General features: G+C 64.3%; 1 protein-coding gene and 1 non-coding gene across 3 annotated transcripts in view; both read left to right on the plus strand.

The window, feature by feature from the left end:
• Positions 1-26,077, plus strand: part of GPC1 (glypican 1) — a 32,483-nt gene that overhangs the window by 1,998 nt on the left and 4,408 nt on the right. Inside the window, exons 1-4 of one of the 2 annotated variants that reach the window (XM_024355167.3) lie at positions 17,219-17,346; positions 21,444-21,602; positions 24,588-24,979; positions 25,756-25,921. In XM_024355167.3, the coding sequence (XP_024210935.1) occupies positions 17,331-17,346; positions 21,444-21,602; positions 24,588-24,979; positions 25,756-25,921 (733 nt within the window). In that variant the 5' untranslated portion in view covers positions 17,219-17,330. Of the gene's footprint in view, positions 1-17,218; positions 17,347-21,443; positions 21,603-24,587; positions 24,980-25,755; positions 25,922-26,077 lie in introns of those variants that run through there. The other variant, XM_016950880.3, reaches the window with a different exon arrangement.
• Positions 18,415-18,495, plus strand: MIR149 (microRNA mir-149). Its single transcript, NR_035682.1, has one exon. It is a non-coding gene; the product is annotated as a microRNA mir-149 (primary transcript).

Genomic DNA, 26,077 nt, shown 5'->3' on the forward strand with positions numbered 1-26,077 from the left:
CACAAGGCCCTCGGCACAGTTGGGTTCGTTCTCTGCCCCTCTACTCACACATAAAGAGGCATCCCTGGCCTTCCTGGTGAATCCCTCCCCAGGCACCAGGGTAGCAGAGTGGCTGAGTGGCTGCCCCTCCCAGCCCAGAGTCTTGAACCCTGCTCCTTTGAAAACCATTAGCCCCCAGCCCTTCTTAGCACCTCCATGTCCTCTGGGCAGTTGCGTCCTTAGGAGCCAACCTAACCTTCCTTGCATCCACAGGCCACTGTTGCCAGTTAGAGAGACAGAGTGGCAGAGTTTGGCCATCTCCCAAGGGTGAGAAGAGAGGGCAGGACAAGATGGAGAAGTTGATGTGGGGCTGGGCCAGAGAGTCTGGGTCTTGCTGCTCTTGGGTTGGGGAATGCTGCGGTGGGTTAGGGACCCAGAACAGGCAGATTGTGTTGGTTTCTCTGTGTCTGATGGGGCAGGAGATGCTGTCCACCCCGCGTGGGGAGTATGAACGCCCTGCAGCTGTCTAACCACGGTGCCAGCCATGGGCCAGTGCCTGCTGCCAGGGCTCGGGGTGCCACCCTCCTCCAGACTTGCAAGGCCAGGACTGCACTGGGCAGGATTACTGCCTCTTCAGTCGGTGCCCCTCCGACAGAAGCCTCTCTCCCTGCACCCCCTATGGCTGCAGAAGTGGGGAGTAACCTTCGGGACCCATAGGGTACAGAAGACAGTGTGGGAGCCACATGGGCTGAGGGAAACAGGGTGACTCCCTCGGGTCGCAGCAGTCCTGGGGCAGCCAAGCCCAGTGTCCCCTCCTGCTTTGTCGGCTGGGCCTGGGCTCCGCGGAACGGGCGCCCTCTGGTGGCCCCTGGGCGGCAGATCCTCCCAGGAGCCCTGGACCCTCTGTGGCCTAGTGGGCGCCATTCTCAGTCCCCTCTCTCCTGCATCCAGACTTCTCCAGGGGGACCTCCTCAGAGGGGATGCGAACCCCCTGGGGTTGGGCACCTCGCTGGCCCAGAGCAGGTGGGGTAGAGATCTGATACTTCCTCGTGGGAAGGAGAGCAGTTGGCCCTGGGTGTGTGCCGGGCCTTCCCAGCCTCTGCCCCAGGGACCAGAAACGGCAGTGGGTGACAGGAGACTTAGCTCATGAAAGAGGGCAGTGTCGGGACATATTGGGCTCCCTTTTGAGACTTCCTTTGTCCTCTGGACAGCCAGGCCAGGCTGCAGTGACAGCAGTGGTGATCCCATTTTATGGGCAAGGAAGCAGGCCTGGGTGCCACCAGCTGGACGGTGGCACTGCAGCAGGGCACCCGGCCACCCTCCCTTTATGCCAGGGCACGGCACAGAAGGCAAGGGCGGAGCCGAGTAGCACCCCGGGTGCCCCTGCGCTGCCAGGAGCCCTCATGCTGAATCACTGCCCGCGTGCCAGCAGGCCTCCTGCTTTTGCTTGCAAGGTTGTGTCTGGGCATAGGTGTTCCCAGAGCACCTGTCTGGCCTCCTAATGTCTGATGTGATGTGATGTGTGTCTGTCTGCTCCTTTGCTGGGGTCTCAGCGCCCCACCTTGGCACCTGAGCTCCCTGGTCGCTGGGACCACCTCTATCTGTTTCCCTGTTGTAGCCACAGAACCCAGCTGGCTCCCGGCCCAGGATAGCTTCTCGGAGGACACCCCCAGGCCTTCCTGGCTTTATACCTGGCTGTGCTGGGTGGGGAGCGGGACATGGAGGGTAGAGGAGGGTCTCCTTGGAGCAGACACCCCTGTTCTCAGGGTCTCCCAGCCTGAGGCAGAGGAGGGGCCCTAAGGTCTAGTTTTGGGGGCGGAAGTCAGAGTGGGGCGTGGGACTGTCTGTGGCACAGAAACTGCCCAGCCGCTCCTGTGCCCCGGAGTGGTAGCCCGCCTACCAGCTGGAGCGGGCACCAGCGTGCCCTGGAGCCTGTACCAAGCACCCACTCGTTGGGCCCCTCTAAAGGAATCTTTTCTTCTCTGTGCCACTTTTGACCGCCTGGGTGGTTGGCACACAGACTCTGGGGAATCATCCTCAGAGGGCCTGGACCTCTCCTTCCCACATCCCTGAAAGGGTGTTCCCGGCTGGGCCCAGGAGAGCCCACCAGCATCTGCTTCTCAGTCCTGCTCAGTGGGCCTCTCGGAGTCTGCCTGGCACACAGCCCCTCACCAGACCAGACAGTTCCCTGTGCCCTGTCCTGTCCAGGTGGCTCAGCGTGGTTCCCAGGTGGTCCTCAGCCTTTGCTGTGCCGCCGCTCTTCCCTCCATGAGAGGAGCTGGGATTTCATCATCCCCAGCGTGAGGACGGAGCGGAGCCCAGGGGAGCCCTGATCCGACAGGGCCACCTGCGTGATGCAATGGCCTGGGTCCCTGCTGGACCGCCAAGCCTCCCATGCCAGGCAGGCCACTGCGCTCCTCAGGCACAGATGCCCCCACCCCCATCCCATCCCCGGTGTCCCCGGGCCTTTTCACAGGAGAGAAAGGGAATAATCGTGACCTCCTGTGAAGGTGGCCAGGAGGGAGAAGGTGCTGGGGCTGTGCACCTCGTGGGCAGCCTCGGGCTGTGTCCCCCCTTTCCCCGGACACCCTCTGCAAAGGCCCACACACACCCCTCTCAGTTAATGGCATCCGGTACCTTAAGAGCACTCGTGAACCCAGCTTGTGGAGCGTTTCCCATGACTGTCTGGTTAAGACATCAGACGGAAGGGGTCTTTGTAGACCCGTTTTACAAATGAGTAAACCGAGGCCTGGTGAAGCCCTCCTCTTAGGGCCAGATCTGGCTACAGCATTGACCACTGCCCAGTAAAGCCAGGCCAGGCTGCCTGTCCCAGGCTCCGCACTTCTGGAAGGCTCATGCTTTCCCCAGCCCGCTCTCCTGTCCTGGGCCTGGCCTCCATCTCTTAGGCTCATTTAGAATGTTTAACCGGGACTCCTCCTGGCCTCCCTGCCTCCAGTCCTGCCCAGCTCCTCCTGGCCTCCCTGCCTCCAGTCCTGCCCAGCTCCTCCTGGCCTCCCTGCCTCCGGTCCTGCCCAGCTCCTCCTGGCCTCCCTGCCTCCGGTCCTGCCCAGCTCCTCCTGGCCTCCCTGCCTCCAGCCCTGCCCAGCTCCTCCTGGCCTCCCTGCCTTCAGTCTTGCCCAGCTCCTCCTGGCCGTGCCGCCCAGAGAGTCGTACTTCCACACAGCTGGGCCTCACCCTCCGGCCTGGCTCCACTGCCTGTGGGGGGAGGGCTGCCACTCCAGCCTGCTAGGAGGGCTGTTCCCAGCATGTGCCGTGAAGCCCTGCATGTCCCCAACAGGGCAGACCAGCCACCCACACTGGGCCAAGTGCCCCAGGATTAGTGGACAGGTACCCTATTCAGGTGCCCACAGGTGCCAAGCCAGGGAGATAAGGCAGGCCCAGTCTGTTGGGGCTTGTACCTTCACACCAGCAATCTCTAGGGACAGTGTGAGCCTGTGGTTAATGCGCCTTCCCAGGTACGGAGGACGCCTCCCTACAGCAGGACTGGGGGCATACCTACCTGGTGGCCGAACCGCAGGGCTGCGCATCAGACCCTGGAGGAGAGCTTAGTGGGTGTCTGAGCATGCCCATGTCTGTTCTACGGCATCCACATGCATGGCACAGGTGTCAGCCATGGGCTGGCACTAGACAGGAGACGAGCCAGGGGAGGGGCTCACCCGAAGCCACGCGGGTCAGGTCTGGCCTGGGGCCCCACATCTGCCGTGCCCGGGCCAGGGAGAGGCTGGACACCTTTTCTTAAGCCAGACCGTCCTCACAGGGCCTGACTCAGTTATTTCAGATCAAGACTGGACCCCTGGTGGAGGCTGGGGTGGGCACTCCTACATGCGGGGCCTCTGCCCAGCCCTGGCCCTGTCCAGTGTCGACGTGCCCAGAGCCCTGAGCCGGCCTGGATCTTGCCAGTCGCCAGCACAGCCCTGTGGGGCCCGGGATCTTGCCCACTTTACGTGGGGGCTCCAGACAGGAGCCGCCTGCCCGGAGCCCGGGCTCCTCGCTGCCGTGCCTGTGGCGGCTTTTCTTTGTCTGGGAACAGGCCTGGGCAGGTGCCCTGAGCCGCTTGAAGTCTCCTGACGGGGTGGGGGGTGCAGTGTAGGGTGTTGAGGCATGGGCCAGGGAAGCGGGCGGTTCTCCCTCCACCTCCAGGCCCCACACCCAGGCGGGAGCACGCAGCAGCCAGGCGTGGGGTGAGGGCTATGCTGAGGAGCAGGGCCCAGAGCTGCAGCCTCCTTGGCTGCCCTTGGCCCGCCGTGGGTGGCGGGGAAGTACAGGTGTGAGGGGCACACCCCACTGCCCCAGGCTCGGTAGCAGTCTGGAATCCGGGTGGGTTTAGGAGCCCCTGAGAGGGCCAGGCCAGCCTCACACCATCCCCTCTCCTGCCTGTGGCCTCAGCTCCATCTCCCGCCAGCTCCTGCTGACCCACCTTTCTGGCACACCTGTCCCCTCCCTCCACGGCGTCCTCCTCGTGCCCACCCACAGCACCCGCCTCCTCCGGCCTTTCCCCACAGCTTGACTTCCCGGGCATCGGCCAACACGTACCCTCCCTGTTGCCGGGGCCCCCGCCTGGGCAGGCCTGAGCTCCACACAGGCTGGGGAAGGCCCCGAGTCCCTCCCGGTACCGGGTGGGGCTGGGTGCCGGGGTTGGGAGCACAAGTGTTTCCAGGGCTGTCGGAACAGTGCCACAGGCTGAGCAGCTGCAGCTGCAGACATGGGTCGTCCGTGGTTCTAGAGCCTGGAAGCCTGAGATCAAGTGTGCGTCCACCAGGCTGGCCCCTTCTGAGGCGTGAGGAAGTCTGCTCCATGCTGCCGGCTTCCGGGTGTTCCTTGGCTGGTAAATCCCACCTTGGTCTCCACAGGCCGCTCTCCCCATGTGCGCTTCTGTCTCCGAATTCCCCCTCTTCACAAGGACACGACTCTAATTGGGTCAGGGCCCACCGGTACCATCTCTTCTTAACGAGAGGTGTCACACAGACTCCACACCCAAAGTCACATCCTGAGGAATCGGGGTTAGGCCTCGGCCATGTGGGTTTTGGGGGTACAGTTTAGCCTGTAGTGGGGAGCTAGCCCAGCCCGGCACACCTACATCTTCCCATCAGGCGGCAAAGACCCCGAGGCTCTGGGTGTTTTGTGACTGTGGCCTCCTGAGCACTGGGCCGTGTTTCTGTAATGGGCTTAGAGCTCAGCACAGATGCGCCCGAGACCCTGGTGACAGTGTGAGGGAGTGACCACGCCCCAGCCTGCCGCTCACCCCCACCCACCTGAGGCGCTCTCCGGGCACAGCCTGGTCCCCACAAGCCTGGGAGGCCTCAGCGTCAGGCCCTGCACGGCTACTGGGTCCTTGGCCAGCCCCTCCTGCCGTGGGCCTGCGCTTTTCCCTCAGGTCCAGGTGGCAGGGCTGGGCCACTCAGGTGATGTTCCAGGTCTAGTGGTACAGCAGTGGCTGAGGATGCCGCCGCCTGTGCCGTCACAGAACCGGGGTGGGGGGCAGTGGCCAGGCTGGCCTGAAAACCTTCTCCAGGTTGCATTGGGGGAGCCCAGGCTGGGAGAGTCGTGGTTCAGTGGTGTGAGTGTGCCTTGGACAGGCCCCAGTCTCCCACTTGTCAGGGGGCAGAGCCCTTCAGGTGGACTTGGGCGGGGAGGCAGTGGGACTGCAAGGCGAGGGTTTGGAGATGTAGAGATGAGGGAGGCCTGGGGGCCAGGAGGCTGCACCACTGCTGTCTCCTGAGGCGGTGGCTGGCCGAGGAGGCCCGCTGCTCTCTTGTGCTGAGTGCCCCTTGGGTCCTGGAGGCTTGGCAGGGTGACAGGGCAGCCACCCAGGGGCTCCACCCGTCCTGCTCCTTCAGGAGGAGGAGACCTCCCAGGGCTCTGGTGGGGAGGAGGGCCAGCCACAGAGCCACTGCAAATCATCCCTGAGGCCAGGCGACTCGGAAGCAGAAACCCTGAGCCCAGCACGGGGCAGTGGGAGGTGAGGCCCAGCGGCATCTGTGAACTAGGCCTCCCGGTGGGCTCTCAAGGTCTTTGATGGGGCGCAGCTGGTGGACAGGGAGAGAAGGGGACTGGGGCTGGAGCAGGGCAGTGAGGAGGACCCTGGGGTCCCTCTTTCCCCAGGCTCTCCCTCCCCTGGTCCTCTCCCACCTTTGAGGTGCCCCAGGAGTTCCCAGAGTCGGCAGCACCAGGGGCTGTCTACCGGGTGGGCTGAATACCACTTAGTTTGCAGATGGGAAAGCTGAGTCCCAGAGAGGGGTTCCCAGGGCTCAGAGCTGAGAGGCCTCGCCGCCCGGGGCCAAGCCCCACACTTGCTTGCCGAGTGACTCACTCCTGCTCTGGGCCTGGCTAGCAGGGGTGAGGCTGGGTCAGAGGATGGGGAGCTGGGCCAAGGCCACAGACCACCCCGCAGGTGCAGGCACCCAGAGGCCTGAGGGGCACCGGGAGCGCACAGGAGGGGAGGCTGTGAACACGGCCTGGCTTCTTTGCAGCCCCGTGGCGGGGCCGTGTGAGGACACACAGCGCAGGAGGGCCCGGCCAGCCTCAGCCCAGCCCAGCCGCCACGCCCGGTGGGTCTCCTGAGGTCACAGCCAACCCCACAGTGGGCACCACCTGCCCGCCTGCTGTCCTGGCTCCTCCTGAGGGACAAGGGTGAGCTGGGCAGGCCAGGAAGTACAACGCTGCTAGGCTTCTGCTTCCGCCCCACAGAAGTTCAGGTTCTACTGAGAAACTTGGCTGGGGCTTCCGGGGACTCCCAAATCCAGCCGCCCAGGACCCTGCGGCACTGTCCATCCTGAGCCCCGTCCTCGCCCGCTGGTGCATCCTGGGGTGATGGATCTGGCTGCAGTGACCCCGATGCTCTGAGGCCCAGAACAGCGCGTCTCCCTCCTGGGAACAGCCAAGCCTTAGGCCCATGCAGCAGCGACCGGATCCCAGCCTCCCCGGCAGGGGTGTTTCCTGGGTGCGCCATCAGCAGTGGGACCTGTAGGGAAGTCTGTGGCCTGTGCGCACCTTCAGACGATTTCCCCAAACACCGAGGACAGCTGTCCAGTGCGTCACAGAGCTGTGGCCTATGGGTGATCGTCTCAGCCTGTCCCTGCATCTGGTGCAGCCTCAGTGCCCACCGTGGCCCCCGCAGCCCACCCCTGTGTCTGGCGCATCCTTGGTGACTGGAGCCCCTTGTGGCCCCCGTAGCCCACCCCTGTGTCTGGTGCATCCTTGGTGACTGGGGCTCCCTGTGGCTGTCTGATCCCATCCTTGTGGTAACCCATGTGTGACGTCCAAGTGTCTCCTCAAGAACCGGGGCCAGGAGACCCATCCTTGGCTCTGGAGACTGCAGGGAGAGCATCCCACCCACCTGTGACCATCTACCAGGCCCTGGGGACAAAGCTGATGCCACCTGCCACCAGGGTTGGCTCAGGCGTTTACATGCATCTCCAGTTGTCATGGAGCTTGGGACACACTGGACCCAAGGAGGTATTTTAAAAGGACAAATCTCTCACATAATCCAGCCCCACTGTTCCTGAACGCGATGCCCCCTCCCCGAGCCTGGCGGGGGGCTGCACACAGAACACTCCTCAGCATCTTCAGTCTCCCTCCTGCGGCCTCACACCCAGGATGGTAGGTGTTAGAACAGGTGCCTCCCTGTTCTGTGTGCGTAGCCTCAGCCTGTGGGCAATTTGGGGTGAGGGGTGGCTGCAGGTCAGACAGATACCTGGGAAGGTCCCCTGGGATAGGGTGGCTCCCAACCGGGAGCAGTTGCCCTGGGCACTTGTGACATCCCAGTGATTGAGGAGTGGGGGGCTCTGGTGTTTAGTGGGTGGGGCCGGGGAGCCCAGTAATCCTGCGAGATGGAGGTGCCCTTCCACAAACGCCAGCAGCACCCCCAAGAGAAATACTTGAACTGAAGCTACAGGCAGAACCACGCCAGGGGAAGAGGGAGCTCAGGGGAGGGGGCACCACTCAGCTCCAGGTGCTGGGATGGGAGGATGGGCAGACTGGTGGCCAAACACCAGCATGCAGGAGGGTTGTTCTAGATGCATCCATCCTTCTGTGGGTGCACGGATGAGGTTCTGGATGTAATTCAGGGGCTTCATGAACTTGGCTGAGAAAGAGATTACATCTCCATCGTTGCTAACCTCTAACCAGAATTTAGCATTTTTTCTTACTCGGAACGATGGTGTTCCGGGACCTGGGGCTTGGTCACCAGTAGACATCGCCGCTGTTTATGCCCCTCCACATTCGTAGCAGACAGCTTGGAAAACGGCGTCCTCTCACTGTGACTTTGAATTCTAGTCAGTATTAGGCCCATTGCGGCTCCTGTAAAACGGCTTCCCGGGGAAGCACGTGCGTTGCCACCTCACAATTCGTTGTATCACATCCTGGTAACTGCTGTGTGATGAGTGCTTCCTCCATGGTCCTCTGTGTGGTTGTATGCTTCAGAAACGAGCATCGTCCTGAGAAAGCGTCTGCGGCTTCACCGACGGGCAAGGGGGCCCACGGCACAGAGAAAGTCAGGCTGACCTGAGCAGCAAGTCGCCCTCGCAGCAGAGAAGGAGAGGCTTGGGGCCCAGTGTGTCTGCGCCCAGGAGGGCCCACTGAGGCCTAGGGTCCGAAACGGGGGAACGTGGTGGGGAGTCCCCAGGCACCTTGGGCAGAGCAAGGAGCAGGGCCATCTGCCTGCCGTGCGAGTGAGGGGGACACATCCCAGGTCCTCTGCATCATTGGAGGCTCCGTGAGCTCCTACTGGGTGCTGGGTGCTGTTCTGGGTGCTGAAACGCAGCTGCAGACAGAGCCCTTGCTCTCTGGACGCAGTTAGCGCAGAGACAGGGCACGTATGAGAGGGTCCACACAAGCTGTGCCTGTGCTTGGCCACCATGAGTGTGTAGCTTGTGTGAGTTACAAGTAAAGGGGTGTGACATGCAGGAATCTAGGCATCTGCATGTGAGGTTTGCAACCACTCACCCATTTGAGTCATGTGAACCCTGAGGGCCGAACCCTAAAGACCACTCCCTGGCTGGGGACTGGCCCAGGGCTCCCAAGTGCAGTTTGGCCCCTCTCTTGCCATGGCCATCTCTTGTCCTGTCCTCGGCCTCCCATGCTGCCTTACAGGACCCTCAACTGGGGCTGGCCACCTGGGGCTCCTCCCCAACCCAAGGAGCCTGGAGCATCTGGGTCCTGGAGCACTGGGGGCCAGCTCATTGAGAGGACCAGAGAGGAGACTTGGGGAGCAGACAGGAAGGGCTGGGTTCTTCCAGCCCACATCATTCGGCCCACAGAGGACGGAGAGGGGACCAGGGTGGGCAGCCCCTGGGCAGTGTGGAGAGACCTGCCTGAGGGGAGCAGTGGAGCTGCACGGCTGGCATCAGAATCCTGGGTGGACTGGTGCCCCGAGCCCGAGCATCTCATCCATGGGGGGATAAAGGGCGTCCATCCACAGCCGTGTTGGGAGCCCAGCCTGGCATGGCTGAACCCCTGGCGTCTGGCACCCAGGGATGCCCAGAAGGGGTGGGCTTCACCCCGTTTCTGAGTAGCAAAGGCAGTGAGTGGGCCAGGCAGAGATGGGGCTGGGGGCTTGGTAGGCAGGGTCTGAGGGCATTAAGGCTGGACCCCAGAGCCAGGAGGGGCGTGACCAGAGGTCTGAGTCGAAACTGAGGTGTCGTAGATGACCCCCATGTTCGTTCCTCCCTCAAGCAGAGATCCCTCGAGCTATGCCCCGACACAGAGGCTGTTCTGGGTACCGGGACACAGCAAAGTCCCTGTCCTCCCTCCGGGGCCTCTGTGTGGTTGGGGCGACATTGGCAGTCATTTCGGAAGGTCAGGAAGGCTCAGCGCCGTGAGGAGGGTGTGGCAGGGCTGCTCTGAGGCCGTGGAGCCGGCGGATGGAGGGGGAGGGCACGTAGGTGTGCACACACTGCCTGCGCCGCTGTCCCCATGGACCTCGGGTTCCCAGGGAGGCGGCCTGCCGGGCCTCTGGGGAAAGCCACACCCTTGGCCGAGGGCTGGCTCTCTTGAAGATCATGGCCGTTCCTGGTGGCCGTCGTCTTAGCAAAGGGGCGGGTCCTGAGAGAAGCCAAAGCCAACCTGCTGGGGGTCAAAGGGGGTCAAGGGCCGGCTCCACACCGGCTGTGTGCCCCTGGCCCTGCCCACAGTCGCTGTGTACCCTGGCAGAAGGCTGGCCCGCCCTCTGCCCAGCGTGTGTCATGTCAGGGAGGCCTGTTCTTTCTCTAAGTCCCATCTTCCAGAAGGTGGGCTGTGGATGAGGGCACTCCATGGGGAGGGAGGAAGGCCAGGCTGGGGAGCCACATCTGCCTGGACAGGAGGCCCCGTCATTGTCACCGGCGCAGCTGCTTCCTGGGTGTCACCCTGAGCGCTCACAGCACGCAGTGTCGGCGCTCCCATTCGCTGGCTCTGGGTGTGAGAAGGTGGAAATGGCAAGAAGAGTTGCTGCCAGGCCATTCTGGGTGGAACGCACAGTGTCCCCAGGACACAGTGACAGTGGAACGGCCGGAGGCGCGCTCGAGCCCGCCTTGAGGGTGGCAGCTGGTTTTCAGGAAGAGAGTCAAGGGTGGAGAGTTCAGAAGGCACCGCAGGCCCTGTGGAGAGGCAGGAAGGGCAGGAGATGCTGGCCCCGGGTCTGGACAGCTGCCCTCATAGGGGCCTCTCCCTTCGCCTACGGGATGAGGCTGGTTCGTTCCCCCAGGCTGTCTGCCTCCTGGATCTCATGTGCCCACCCCAGGCAGTGTCCCCAACCTCTGCCCAGAGCCATCTCATGGGATCCTGGCATCCCTCTGCCTGCCAGGCAGTCCGGGTGTAGATAGTCCCTGCCAGGCAGTCTGGGTGTAGACAGTCCCTGCCAGGCAGTCCGGGTGTAGATAGTCCCTGCCAGGAAGTCTGGGTGTAGACGGGGTGGAGTCAGGACTCCAGGTGCCTGGGGGTGGAACTCTGAGCCTCCGGCTCTCCTCCGGCAGGTGGCTTCGGGAAATGGGTGGGAGTCACGGAGGTGGGGGGCCCACATTCCCACCTGCTCCAGGACCCGCAGGGCCCACAGGAGGTCGGGGCTCACCTTTGGGGAGGCGATCAGGCAGGCACATGACAGGGCCACCTGCTCAGAGTCTCCCTGGGCTGGGAGCCCTGGGCGTTCTCGGTGGTGGGCTGTGTGACCAGCAGCGTGGCCAGCAGGTATCCCTCCCTGGACGTGGCCTTGCAGACGCCAGCCCAGCTGCCTGAGGCCCAGCTAGGTTTCAGCAGCACCTGGCCAGCGATGGGATAGTCAGGCCAGCGAGGGTGGCCAGGCCTGACCCTAGTTTTGAAAGAGTGGCCTAATCTCCATACCTGGGCTCGGGGTGCCCAGGTATCAAGCCTGGGCTTCTCATTTCCTCCCCTTCAGTGAGGACAGGGGGACACTCAGGCCAGTGGAAGGAGATCTGCCTTAGGTAGAAGTCTGAGACCTGGGGGGGAAGCCACCTAACCTCCGTGAGCCTCAGTCTTCCCATCTGTAAGCTGGGGGTGGTCCTGTCTGCCTATTAATTGAGATAGTGCTGATTTCAGGAGAGACCCATTGCTCTCCAAGGAGGCTGGGGACAGTTCGGAGTTGAAAGTGGCCTTAAACCTCCTGCTGACAGCCTGGACGGGGTCTGAGACCTGAGTGGGGGAGCCAGGGATACGTGGGTGCGCAGGCATGCATGGGTGCCCAGAGGTGGTGGGCTGCTGCGGGTGGGGAGACCTGTGTGATTCTGGCAGGCGCCCCACCCCCACCCCCCATGCTGCAAAGGGTCGCCGGACTTAGCGGATGCAAAGACAGGACACCAGGTACATGGGAATTTCAGGTAGACCCTGAATCATTTTGTAGTGCAGTGTGTCCCAAATACTTTAATTTCAAATAAGGAAATAAATGTTGAGCGTAAATATGCCCTACATATTTAGTGTAAGTACACCCCAGATATTTTTGGGGAGAAGAGTTGTTTGCTTTTTGTGGCAAAATATGCATAACAAAATTTGCCAGTTTAACCATTTTCAAGAGTTCAGTTCAGTGGCGTTCAGTCCATTCATGCTGTTGTGCGGCCGTCACCCCCATCCAGCTCCAGGACCCTTTTCATCTTGTAAAACTGAAACTCTGTCCCCATTAAACAGTAACTCCCCATTTCCCCTCTCCACCGCCCCTGGTGCCCGCCATCCTTTCAGTCTCTATGAATCCGACTCCTCTAGGGACCTCACGTAAGTCGAGTCTTGCCGTATCTGTCCTTTCGTGTCTGGCTTATTTCACTCAGTGTTGTCCTCAAGGTTCCTCCACGCTGGAGCATGTGTCAGAATTTCTTCCTTTTCACGGATTAATCCTATTCCATTGTATGCACCTACAGACAGTTTGTGGAAACAATCTATTCAACTGTGGAGAGACATCGTTTCTACCTTCCGGCTCTGGTGAATAATGCTATGAGCATGGGTGTATGAGGACCTGTTCCTTTTCCTGCTTCCAGTTCTTTGGGGCCAAATACTTTCATACTGTACTAAAATAACAATTCATTGTTTATCTGAAATTCAGATGTAACTGGCCCCCGTGCTTTATCTGCACTCGTTCCCTAATTGTGGCTGTGGGGCAGGGCTGGGCAGAAGCTCCAGCCCACGCACCTGCCATGCTGGGCAGGCAGGCAGAGGTGCCTGGGCGGCCGCCAACTCATCAAAGCCCTAGGGAGACGCCCTCCTGGGACCGCCCAGACCTCTCTGGGCTCAGCAGGGCTTGTCGGCTCCTGCTTCAGCCTTTGCCTGCAGCTCGGGAATTCCCCTGGGATTGGAGTCAGGGCAGGCTGCAGGGTTGGGGAGGCGGGGGATGCTGAGGCTGTTCCTCGTGCTGGGCCCCGTGCTGCTACTCCTAGCCTGTGACCTTGCACAAGTCACTTTAGCTCCCTATGTGTCAGCTATGTCAGCGGGACCTGCAGCTGCTGTGAAGATGACTCGGCTTAAGCCCCTGCGAGGCCCATAGTGAGCTCTGCATCTGAGCAGGGAGACAGCTAGGCCTCTGGGAACAAGGGAGCCCTCACCATGTGTGACCTCCCATTCAGGGGCGTGCCCCCTTGAGCCCCGTGCTTCCTCTGGGGAGGAGGTGCTGGCTTGGGGGGGGGCGTGGCTCGTGGGCCATGCTGGCAGTGGGTTGTGTTCGCTCCAGTGCCAACACTGGGCAGATTCCCCCCGACATCATTTAGACGTGTGCCTTTATTCAGTACCAGGGTACCAGGGCCGGCCTGGGTGCCAGGTAGGGAGGCAGGAGCAAGAAAGTGGAGGCTCCCCTGGCAGAGGTTCCCTCTGGAAGGAGCATGGCTTGTTGGGACTGGAGGCCAGAGGTTGGGGAGGCTTCCTGAGGGAGGTGAGGGGAAAGCATGTGAGATGGAGGGAAGCGGCAGGTCACAGCTGGGTGGGGTGACTGGGTGGAGTGACTGGGTGGTGGGGGTGGGCGCAGGGAGAGCCAGGCCTGGGACCACCATGACCACAGAGATGGCTTCTCAGGAAGTGGTTGGGTCGGAGGTGAGCGGCCGAGTTCCTTTGCTCCCTCCCCTTCTGTTCCTTCCCCAGTGTTTATGAGCCATCCCTCTTGGCGGGCTCCCTCCAGAGGCACCCAAGGGTTTGCTCTGGGATCCGGCCCAGCCTCAGCTGTATGTGTGTCTCTGCCTGGGTGGCATTCACGGGGCAGATGGACGGGCCTGCGCGGTGTCTTTGTGGACTGGAATGTGGCTGTTGCGTCCCCTTCTGCGTTTCTAGCGTGCCCCCTGTGGATGTAGCAGACGGAGGGCCAGTCCATCTTCGAGGCCTCCTTGGGTGCCTGTGGCCCCTGCAGTGGGTGTATGGGAAGCTAGATGGGAGAGCTGGGCAGAGCCCCAGGAGGACAACCCCACCCTCCCACAGCCTGCCTGAATTTCCACCCTGCTGGCAGGGTTGGGCATAGAGATGTGAGTGCCCTCTTCAGCTCCACCAAGCCAAGGAGGAGAAAGGCTGAGCCAGGCCTGGGGGCACGGCCTCTGGGGAGCACCTCATCCTGGGTTCCAGGAGTGGGCTCTCTGCCTTACAGCCAAGACACCGGGTCCTGGGTGTGGCAGGAGGTTTGTGACACAAATTCTGAATCCCCTTTCATCCCCAGTGTCTGAGGCCACAGCATGAGCCTCAGACAGTGGAGCAGGCTGGCATGGGGGGAGGCCTGCACAGGGCACGCGGCTTCTTGGCCCGAGCTGTGACTAGGCTCCCATCTGATGGACCCCTGCCGTCCTGCCATGCCAGGGCAGGCACCGCCCAGATCTGGTGTCTGCCGGCAGGATGGCCTGCCCAGGGGTTCCCCAAGCAGGATCTGGGCAGCTTAGAGAGCAGTCTTATGAGTTGCCTGGTGAAAGCCCCGTCTTTGGGGGTCTCCAGTGTTGTGGCCTGCCTTGGTGGTCTGTCCAGCAGCTCTCAGTGTGCCCATTGCAGACCGGCCGAGAGGCCGGAGTGCGGCCAGAGGGGAACTGGTGTGAGTGGGTGGTTTTGTCTGGCTGGGTTAGCAGGCCTGGGGAAGGTGGGGAGCTGGGCCGGGACAGTGGGAGCCACGCAGGACCTGGGCTGCAGGGAGGGGAGGGTGTTGGCGGGAGGCTGTCCCTCTGGTGTCCAAGGAGGGGCCAGAGGCGCACAGCATAGACCTCCCAGGCTGGGGGCACCTGGGTGGGAGACTTGGTGGAAGGATGTGGCCTGTTGGGTTTGGTATGTCAGAGGGAAAGCAGGTCAGGATATAGGGGCAGGGGGGTCTGGAGTCAAGGCCCGGGTGCCATTGGACTGGGGGCTGGAGGGGGCAGGTAGAGGATGTGGAATGACCATGGCAGCTTTGCGTGAGGACAGCGGTGGTCAGCTGCCACCTTCAGCACAGAGAGAAACCCGACACCCCGCCCCCATTACCCTCCGGGGAGGGGCCCCGGCTCCCCCGAGCACCAGCCCTGCTGAGACCCGGGAGCCCCTGCACCAAGGCCTGGGCCCGCTTAGCTGCAGTGGGGAGCCTAGGAGGCCCGGACTGCCCGCGAAGAACAGGAGCAGCACCCGCAGGCGGGAGGGAGGGGCCCGGCCTCGGCGGCGCGCAGGGAGGCGGGCGCAGGGCGGCGGGCAGGAGGCGGCTGCGGCGGCGGGGACCTGGCCGGAGGGGCCGGGGCGGCCGCCTGCGGTTTCCAGGGAGACGGGGGCGGTGCCGAGCGCGGCGGGGCGGGGGCTGCGGGAGGACGCTCGTCCCCGCGCCGGGAGCCACCGCCCTCGGCCGTGCGCGCCAGTGCGGCTGCGGCGCTGCCCGGGGTGGCTGCGGCCAGAGTCTCCCGCGCGCCCGGCGGACCACAGCCCGCCCTCGTCCCCCGCTGGCTTTTCGCCTCCTGCGAGCCCTTCCGCCCGGCCCCGCTCCGCCGCCTTTCCCCGGCCCGAGCACCTGCACCCAGAGCCCGCGCGCCGCCCGGAGCCGCCGGAGCCGCCGCTGCGAAGGGGGTCCCGCGTCCGCCGCCGCGCTGGAAGCCAGGCCCGAGGACCTCTCCCGCGGCGCCACCGCACCCGCATCCGCAGGCGCGCCACCCCCATCTCCACCCGCTCCTCGTCCCCACCGCCTCTGTCCCATCCTCCGCTCCGTCCTGCCCCGCTTGGCTGCCGCAGCCCCATCCCCTTTCCGCCCCTCCTGTCGGGAGTCCGTGGCCCGTCCCCAGTCCCACCCCACCCATCGCCCCAGCTGCACCTACCCCTACCCCTACCCCTCCCGGGCCGCATCCCGGCGTCCCCGCCCCCACCCTCCTCCCCGCTCCCACCCTCCGCCCCGCTCCCGCATCGCCTGCCGCAGCCCCGGGGCCCCCCTTCCTCTTCCGCCAGGCCCATCCCCCTCCCCGGGCTGTCGCAGCCCTTCGAGCCCCCTCCCCCGCCCCCGTGCCTGCCGCACCCACTGCGACAAGCCCCTTCCCCGCCAATCGCGGCGCCCTCCTCCCCTCGCCCGCCCGCCGCAGCCCCCGGCTCCCCGCCCGCCCCCTTCCCTCCCCGCCGCGCCCACTGCACCAGTGCCCCCTCCTCGCCGGGCCGCCAGCGCTGCTGCGTGTCCAGACCCCTGCGCACCCGCTCCGGCTGCGCGGTTTGCCGTCCTCGTCCCTGGCCGCGGCGGCTGGCGACTGGCATCGGGGCGCCCGGGACCCCCAGGGCGGCGACGCTGCCGCCGGTGCCGCCGAGCCTTTGTTCCGCCGCCGGGGCCGGTTTCACGCCTGTCTCCCTCGCAAGCAGCCGCGGGTGACAGGAGCCTTAGCCGGCCTGGGGCGCGGACCCTCCCACCCGGGGCAGAGGTGTCCCTACGACGCCCCTCGGTTTCGGGTCGCAGTGCGTGGCGGAGGTTCTGCGGCGGCGGAGGGGCTCCTTGGCGACGCTGTCATTTGGGTGAAATGGTGGCAGGGGGCTTCGGGCAGACGGCAGGGGTGTGGGGAGGGGAGGGAAGCACGATGGGGTGAGTCTGGGGGCCGTGGATGCCGTTGACGAGGAGCTGAGATGCCGTGGCCGGTCCACCTCGCAGGTGGGGCCAAGGCTGCCTCTGGCTCAGACGTCAGGAGCCCAGGTGGACAGGGACTGGCCAGGGGCGCAGGCTTCTTAGAGGATGGGGCAAAAGTGAGGAAAAGATCCTCTGCAGCCTGGGCAGTGGGTGGTCCCTAGGAAACCCCCTGGGTCGTTTGTCCAGTGCACCCTCACCCCAGGAGGCTGCTGGACGTGCCGGAGGATGCCACAGCCACCGGAGCTGGTTGGAGTCCGAGAGCAGATGGGCCAGGGGCTGGGGCAGGCTTCGAGAAGAGGGTTCGGGCTTGGGGAAAGCCTTCGCAGCCATCGGCCAGCCAGGAAGGCCCCGTTGCCGGGTGCAGAGCTGAGTAGAGGGCAGGAGCGGGGAGGCCTAGGCTCTTCCCTTGCGTGTTGGGAGGCTGCGGTGCCTAGAGCTCTGCACACAGCCCTACTCCAGCACCATGGGAGGCAATGCAGGCTGACTGTCCACGCCAGATTCCGGTACCTTAGGCATTCGAGTCTGTTGACACTGAGTGTCTAGGACGAGGCTGTAAAGGTGGATAAAGCCGGCTTTACAGTCTGCACCTCCTGTGTGAGCCGTGGAAGCTTCTGGAGGGATGGGCGTGGCGTGGCGCCATCATCTCTCTGCATTCTCCTTGGGAGGGCTCCAGAGCCACTGGTCACGGGCAGCTGCCAGGCTGGGTCTGGACAAATGAGGTCTGGGTCCATCATTGGGGATGGGGGCCACTGTCAGGATGGGAGTCTCGCCTAAAGCTTTGGGGTGAAGGTGCTGATGACCAAGAGGAAACTGCGGGGTGGGGACATGTCAGCAGGGGACGAGAATGCATGACCTAAAAGGTATCTAAAGTTAAGGCTGGTGGGGGCTTAGTGAGGAGCAGCAGAGTGGGGTGGTCCAGAACCGTCAGGATCGGGAGGGGGAAGATGGAACGAGACAGCAGCTGCCTACGGGCCAGGGAGCAAGAGCTCTGTGCTTTAACCTGAGGAGCAGGAGCCTGGGAACTGGAGACTCTGGGTTTGAGGTGGGGGATGAATCTGCCATTAAACAAATAATCCCCTTCTCCCCCCCAAAAAAATCCTCAGAGCACTGGGGAAGGGAAGTGTCCCAGTGACTGAGGGAGGGGAGCGCTGTGGAAGGATGGGTTGGCTACAGCAACTTCAGCCCAGGGATCAGGGAAGAGAGGGTCCAGTCCCTGGCCCAGCGGGGAGCAGGCCCGGTGACCTTGACCTGAGCAGCCCCAGGGCCAGAGGGAGGGGTGGGCCGGAAGGGCCCAGATGCCTCCCTGCGCGGGGGGGGGGGGGGGGGGGGGGGGGGGGGGGGGGAAGGGGAGGGGCTGCCGGGACTCACTCCCTAGGTTGGAAAATGCTTCCCTCTGGGTTGGAGCAGGAGAAAGGCCAGGAAGGAGAGGGAGAGGGACATGGGGAGGGTTCTCTCCTGGCCTGAGGCCTCTCTATCCCCAGGTGTTGAGCTGAGAGAAGTGGTGGGGAGGCCCCTGGGGGTGGGGAGGCCCCTGGGTGGGGAGATTTAAGATGACAGCTGGTCTTGGGCACATTGCTCTCCATTCAGAAAGGCCCCAGCCCCTGGCATTCTTCCAGGAGGGGGCTTGCTTTGCCGCCCTGCAGGGGGACTCTGCAGAGCCGGCCTCTGCCATCTCATGTCCAGGACCACAACCTGTGGCCCCGGCCTGCGCTGGGCCAGAGCTCCGCAGAAGGAAGCCAGCGGGAGGCCTCCTGCCTTTGACTGCCGTGCGTCCAGCCTGCAGCGGGCCTCAGGGGCCCGCCTCGGTCCAGCCCGCCCGGGGCTCCCAGGCCTTCGCCTGCCGTGTGTCCAGCCTGCCGTGCGTCCAGCCTGCCGGGGGCTCCCAGGCCTTCGCCCGCCGTGCGTCCAGCCTGCCGGGGGCTCCCAGGCCGGCGCCCGAGCTCTGGCTCCGTGTCTTCACTCCCGTGCTTGTCCGAGGAGGGAGGGAGGGACGGGGGCTGTGCTGGGGCGGCCGGAACAACGCAGGTCGCCGGGCCGGCTGGGCGAGGTGGCCGGGCGGGGCTGAGGGGTCGGCGGGGGAGGCTGAGGCGCGGGGGCCGGTGCACGGCCGTGAGGGGGTGTGAGAGGTGGCTGACGGCACCGAGGAGCCCCTCAGAACCTGCAGGTGGGGGGAGCTCCCATATCTTACGGGTGTTTCGGGCCTCACCTCTCCATGTCTCTCATCAGCCTCTCCCGTCTGCGTGGTGGGGGCTGGGGAGTGGGTCCGCCAGGACCTCGTGAGGGAGGGGCACAGGAGGAGTCGGCGGGGGATGCCACCCACCCCTCCTCCCTAGGAGTGCTTGAGCCCTAGTCCTGAGTCTTGGACCAGCTCACTCGGTGCCTGTGGCCCAGCCAGCCTGGCCTGGGTGCCCCGTCACAGCTGAGCCCATCTCAGCTGAGCCCAGGGTGTGTCACCGGGAAGCTCAGCTGGCACCTGCCACCCCCTCCCCCAGGCACGTTTCCCTCCCACTGCCCAGCCCAGCACCATCATGTGTCTGGCTGACCTGTGCTCTCCTGGTCTGGGCAGCCTGGATGGGTGCACAGGGCCCCATCACAGCCCACACCCTCGGAGAGACGCCTCCTGAGTCTGCTCAGCCTGGCACAGGCCCCAGGAAAGGACCCGGAGGGGCGGTTCCTGCTCTAAATCCTGCCCCCACGGGGGTGGGACTGGGGCAGAATCCCATCAGAGAATAAAGGCTGCAGAGTGAAGGATGGTCCCTGGCCAGTGTACCTGTGTCCCAGTCTTCTTGCCTGAGGGCGCCTTCCCACCCATGTGAGGAGTGGGGAAGGAGCACCCCTTCTCTACTAGGCCCCAGGGCTCTCAGAGCCGGGCTCTGTCCTCACCCCAGCTGGCTCCCACAAGGCCCTCCTGGCCCCAGACTCTGTTGGACCCCCAACTCCCCCTCCAGCAGGCATCTGGAGGTAAGGAGGGGCGGGGGGCACAGGTGCACTTGCCATTCCCGCTCTGTCTGCAGCATGGGCACATGTAAGTCCAGGCCCTGGGGAATCCCTGGACCTGCAGCCCCTGCGGAGGGCTCCTTCCCCCTCCAGCTCAAGCCAGAGCCCCCTGCATCAGTACATTCCAGAACTCAGACAGGAAAAGAGGGCAAGGAGGGAGCGCCCCAGGATAAGAACCCCTACCTCGGCCCTCCCTCGCTCTCCCAGGCCCCTCTGACAGCCTGTCTCCTTGCTGTCATGTCAGCAGGCACAGAGGCTACAGGGGCCAAGCGGCAGCCGCCCAAGCCCGGATTCGGGTTCTCTGTTCCCTTCTCTTGTCTCGGCCTCCTCCCTGAGTGTGTGTGCTTAGAGGGTGCGGAAGATCAGCAAACTCAGTCTGACCCAGGCATTCAACCTCTGGGTAGTTACCTAGTCCTGGGTCCCCACCCCAGATGGCCTCTAGTGGGTAAGGGCTTCCTGGACCCCAGGCCTGAGGGGTGACTCCTCTTACAGTAAGCGGGTAGGGCACTGCCTGCGCTGCTCCAGGCCCTGCCTGCAGTGGGGCTACAGATCCCTGCTCCCACCTCCAGGCAGGGCTGGAGCTGCTGCCAGCTCCCCCAGGACAGCCTCGAGCCAGGTGCCTCTGCCCGGGCTGACCCCGTCCTCGGTCCCGGTCCTGGCTCCCTCTCCTGCCTCTCCTCCCTGGCCTGGCCTTCCCTTCCTGCTGACCCTCAGGCAGGACGTAAAATAATGCAGGACCTGCTGCATTCCAGCCACCCTGGCCCAGGGTCCCAGAACGGGATGAGACAGGCCCCTGAGGCGGCAGTCCTGAGGAAAGTTGCTGGAATTCCTGCTGACAACCCTGCCCTTGACCCCACCCCTCTGACCAAGCCAGGCTCCTGCTTCCACCTCTCCACTGTGCCTGACCTAGGCCAGCACCAGGAGGGCCTTAGAGGCGGGGGACGAGGCCCAGAAGGAACAGTGTGGCCCTGTCAGTGTGGAGTCCTGAGCTTAGGCAGCCGGAACCACTTGCCCCCTCACTGTGTAGCTGGGACGAGACCTCATCCCTGTAAGCCCCGGTTTTCTGGTTAATAAAATGAGGATTGCGGCAGCCTTCATCACAGTGCGATGCACACCCTTTAAAATATGCAGTTTTTCCTGATGCCACACACACATTCCAGGTGGGCCCTGAGGTGTGCACAGCAGGGCTGAGGGCTGACTCAAAGCCTGTCCTGTCCCCACTCCCCACAAGGAGGTGAAGCTGTCTCTGATGGCAGTGCCGCTGTCACTGCCTCGGACGCTGGAGCAGAGTAGCTCATGGCAGGCTGCAGAGGAGGGGACTCCACAAGGACACCAGGAGGCACAGGGTGCACCCTGCAGGGCTTGGGGCATGGTCCAATGACCCTTTCACGGGGCCTGCCAGCTGCACCAGAGCACACCTGCCCCCATACCAGACTCGTGCCTGGGGTCCTGCAGGGCCACTGCCTCTGACCAGCCCACTGTTGGTGAGATCTGCTGTCCTTGCAGTGGGAGCTTGGTGCCTCCCAGGGCTGGTGTGGGAAGAGAGGGGGATTGGATTCCTTCCTCCTTCCCCATCCTCAGACATGGGCCCAGGCAAGGGGTGCCTGTCGGGCCTGGGAGCCTTCTCCACACTTGCACACAGGAACCTGAGGCCAGTTCTTTGCTTGCAGCTGCTGGGACAGCAGGCTGGGGGGCAGGACTTGCCTAAGGGGCCTCCTGCCCTGTAGAGGCAGCCGTGCTCCTGTGTCATGTGTGGGAAGCTACAGGACCCAAGCCAGGCCTTTTCCTCCCTCCACACCCCAACCACTTCTGCCTTCACCCAGGGCACCCCCCAGGCTGACCCACCCCTGAGTTGTGCTCCACCCTGGGTCTGCCATCCTGCCCAGGAGAGCCTGAGGGTGCCCTCCTGGCTCCCAGTGCTGTCCCAGCCCCTCTCCCTCACACTGGCCTTTCCCCACAGGTGAGCACCTGCGGATCTGTCCCCAGGGCTACACCTGCTGCACCAGCGAGATGGAGGAGAACCTGGCCAACCGCAGCCGTGCCGAGCTGGAGACCGCGCTCCAGGACAGCAGCCGCGTCCTGCAGGCCATGCTTGCCACCCAGCTGCGCAGCTTCGATGGTGAGTGCCTCCCACGGGTGCTCGGGGCCCGCAGGGTGCCGGTGCATCGGGGGAGGGGCACACTGGGCCTTGCCTGGTGTGTCAATGCCGAGGGTGGGGGAGTGGCAGGAGGAGGTGGGGGAGTTAGTGCTTTGGGGCTAGGGCGCTGGGTTGAAGCCCCAGCTGGGATTTGGGGGCTGCCCTCAGGCAGGGATCTGCAGGGTTTGACACCCCCCTGGGAGTGTGCACAGCCCATTCCCAGTGCACATTTGGGGACAGAGGACCTATCCCATCAGCCCCTCAGAGGCTCCTGTCACCAGCAGATTCTCCTGAGCACCTGCAGAGAGACAGGCCTTGGCCAAATCCTGCCTGCAGCTCGTCAAGTGCCCCAGGCCGCTGCCCCTGGGGACCAGGTGGCCTGGAGCCAGGGAGCTCAGTGCAAGGGCTGAGACTGGGGCTGGGGACAGGGCTGCAGAGTGCAGGGCCTGCCTGGGGTGGCCACCACTCAGCCCTTTATATCGGGGCAGGAGTCTGGGGGCCGCGGGGAGTGACCCCTGCAGGCCTTGAGGCCCCGCCAGCTGCTGCGTTAGAGCCACGTACTCCTCGGCCCAGGCTGGTCCTCGCCTTGTGTCTGGGCAGAGAGTGGCAGGCACCTCCAGGGGGACAGTGTGGGGTCAGGAGGTCCTCCATGAAGTGACCTCTGATCAGAAACACGAGGACTTGGTGAAGGGAGGCGGCCCGGGCTGAGGTACTGCCCCTGTGTCCGGGCGGAGCCGGGGCGCCGGGACAGTGAGCCTGGGCAGACGGGAGGGAGGGAGCGCTGAGGCTGCAGGGCTCCATGTGGCTGTGAGGGACGGCAGCTGCTGCTGGGGACCTGGAGTTTGTCTCAGCGTTCCTGCTTCTCCGGCTCCTGGACACCTGCTGTGGCCTCCCAGGCTCCCGGGAGAGTCTGCCCGTCCCCAGGAGCCCCCAAGGCCATTTCCACAGGGCTGCGGGACCTCAGCTGTTGGCGTACACCTGGGTAGCGGTGGGTCAGAAGCTCCCTCTCTGTGACTTGGACATCGATGCTCAGAGCTCAGCCCTCCCCGCTGGTGTGGGGCCCGTGGGATGCGCGTGGCCCCTCTGGGACTCTCCTTCCTCCTGCCCAGCTGGACCCGGGGAGCAAGCCCCTGCACCCTGAGTCAGGAGCCTTCCTGAGCCACTTGGTTCTGTCCCATGTGTAGGGACCCGGCTCACCTCCTCCACTCCATTCTGGGCCTCAGTTTCTCCCCAGCACCGCTGAGCCCTGGCTCCCGCCCCAGCGTGCCACCCAGCCCTGCCCCTTCCCCTCTCCTGCTAACACCCTTGCCCATCACACCATCCTCCTGGCCTGGGGACATCCTGCCCGCCTGCCTCCTCCTGGCTCTTAGGGGGTTGGTGTCGCTGCCCTGCTCTGGGGCCCGTCCTGTGTCAGTGCCCTGCCGCCGCCCTCCCTCTGCTGCCCTCTGGAAGCCTCCAGCCTTCCTGTTCAACTCTCCTATCTTTGACATGAAAACACAGGCACCCTTTGGGGACATTTGTATTAAAAATGACCCACTATGTGATGTGTCCAAGGCCCACCTGTGCCCCTACCCCAGGGAGTCTTGTCCAACCCCCACCTCCTATGTCCTCCCCTCCCACCCCTGCCCATGGCAGCTGCTGGCCCCTCCCAGCCTCCGGGGCAGCTGAGGGCCCCTGGGTCTTTGTCTGCAGTGCTGGTGGGAGACAGTGGGAGGCGGTAGGAGGGGAGCCTGGCTGGACCTCTGGTTGCTGTGTTCAGGGATTTGGAGCCTTGTGTCCGCCCCCCCACCAGCCTTCAGGAGCAGCTGAATGGGTTCTGGCAGGAGGTGGAGCTGGGGACTGCACCTGGATTTGGCCCGTGGCCCTCTAGGTGTGTCTGGGCTAATGCATGAACCGCAAGCCGCCCCTTTCCGGGAGAGGCCAAGGCGTTCCAGGCGCCAGGACCCAAGGTGGACACTGGACAGCTGTGTGGCCCATCCACCCTCCCCACAGCGGCCTGGGAGCTCTCTGTAGCCCTGCCAGCCCTGTAGCCCCAGGCCTTGCCAGGGGTCAGCGTGGGGGCTGATCCAGAGATCTCAGGCTTGACGGCCCCCGTGCCTCAAAGGAGAGCCTCTGCCCTGCTACCCTGGAGCACCTTGTGGTGGGCCATCGAGCCCCCGGTACCTGTGGGGCAAAGCCGGCCACAGCCCTAGGGACGCTCTGAGCAGTTACAGACCTGGAAGTCCCACTTCCAAATGGGATGGGGAAGTCCAGGGTCCCATCTAGGCCCGGGGTACGGGGGCTTTTCCCTAAAGCCCCGCAGCACATGTGGAGGTCTGAGGGTGAGCCTGTGCCTCCCTACCCCCTGCCCAGCAGGGGAGATGTCTGGGGTTCTAGGCTGCAGGAGGCCCCCCAGAGCCCTCAGACAGGCCCGGGGTGCTCACAGCTGAAGCTTCTAAATCGCAGAAGCTGAGAGAAGACAAGAAGCCTAGGAGAGCAGCAGAGACAGGGTGGCGGGAGGGGCAGCAGCCCTGGAGACTCGCAGGGCAGGCGGCTGGGGCCACAGGGAGCACAAGTGGGGACCAGTGGAGAGAAGGAGCGGCTGGCAGGGGGGCACAGACCGGCCCTGCCCCTCTTACCCCAGTGAGTCCCCATCTCCACCAGCAGCCCCTCCCTGGGTGTTCTCAGGGGGTCACTGAGTCACAGAGCATCTGTTCCTGCCCAGGGCTCAGCTCAGAAACTGCCACTGGAGCCCCAGTCAGAGGCCCTGAGACCCGAGAGGACCCCTGCTCCCCAGGCCAGAGGGTGAGGTCTCGGGGCGCCCCATGGATGCCCACAGGGCCCACAGCCGCTGCAGCGTGGCGTCCGACTCCGAGGTCCTCAGAGTGTATCCTCAGAGCTGAGTCTCCCGGGCTAAGTCCCCTGCTCTGGTCCAGCTGCCACGGCGGGGGAAACATGGTCCCGATCACGCCCCCTCCTTGTGCGCAGACCACTTCCAGCACCTGCTGAACGACTCGGAGCGGACGCTGCAGGCCACCTTCCCCGGCGCCTTCGGAGAGCTGTACACGCAGAACGCGAGGGCCTTCCGGGACCTGTACTCAGAGCTGCGCCTGTACTACCGCGGTGCCAACCTGCACCTGGAGGAGACGCTGGCCGAGTTCTGGGCCCGCCTGCTCGAGCGCCTCTTCAAGCAGCTGCACCCCCAGCTGCTGCTGCCTGATGACTACCTGGACTGCCTGGGCAAGCAGGCCGAGGCGCTGCGGCCCTTCGGGGAGGCCCCGAGAGAGCTGCGCCTGCGGGCCACCCGTGCCTTCGTGGCTGCTCGCTCCTTTGTGCAGGGCCTGGGCGTGGCCAGTGACGTGGTCCGGAAGGTGGCTCAGGTGCGCACAGCCACCCAGGGCTCTCAGAAACCCCTCCAGACCCCCATGCTCTGCCCAAGGGACTTCCTCTTCCCCCTGCTTTAACCCTGTGCCCCTGGGCCTCTGGGCCAGCCTCTGACCTCAGCCCCACAGCCTCAGTCCCTCCTGCATTGGCTGCTGCCCACGGCCTGCTAACAGCGCACCCACAGATGTGAGCCTTGCTCTGGGCAGGCGGCTCTGGGCTGGCCCATCCCTGCCCAGAACCATCATGGGCCAGGATGGGAAGGGCCAGGGGCTGGGGCTGGATGCTGAGCCAGGCTGTGGAGTGAAAGTGCAGAGGACACAGAAGAGAACAACATGCGTGGGGGCCGGGCAGGGTGGGGCCCCAGAGCCTCGCAGGCCAGTGGGATGCCTTGGTCCCTTGGGGGGCATGTGTCAGACCCAGCTAGGCTGGGACATAGGGAGGGCGTCAGCCTCAGACCCACACGCCCTGGGTGGGAACTGCCCCCACCTCCAGGCTCCTGGGCAAGTCATCGCCAACCCAGAGCCTTGGTTGCCTCAGCGGCATGCGGGTGAGGATATTCTTGCCTCCCTGTGACCCTCGAGATCATTAAAATGAGGGCCATCTGGGCTGGCAGGCCCTGCGAGTCAGGCAGGGACCACTGCGAGCTGGGGCAGAGCAGAGGCCTCCCCTGACTTCCCTCCAGAGCCCCCTACCCTGGGGCTTCGTTAGGGGCTGGCCGGGGCCAGGCACCCCCAGGGCCTTGGGGCCTGGCTTAGGCTCCCTTGCTCCCCAGGTCCCCCTGGGCCCGGAGTGCTCAAGAGCTGTCATGAAGCTGGTCTACTGTGCTCACTGCCTGGGAGTCCCCGGCGCCAGGCCCTGCCCTGACTATTGCCGAAATGTGCTCAAGGGCTGCCTCGCCAACCAGGCCGACCTGGACGCCGAGTGGAGGAACCTCCTGGGTGAGCCCCCACCCGCGAGAGTGGCCGGGAACTGTCTTGGGGAGTGCACGGCTGGGGGTCCTGGGGGGCGGGTGGTCCCTAGCTCAGAGCTTGGACCCAGGGACCTGATCAGGGATGCCCTGACCCGGGCCAGATCTGGGTGGTGCTGCAGGGTTG

Source organism: Pan troglodytes, chromosome 13, assembly GCF_028858775.2.
Source record: "Pan troglodytes isolate AG18354 chromosome 13, NHGRI_mPanTro3-v2.0_pri, whole genome shotgun sequence".
In the NCBI taxonomy this organism is placed as follows: Eukaryota; Metazoa; Chordata; class Mammalia; order Primates; family Hominidae; genus Pan; species Pan troglodytes.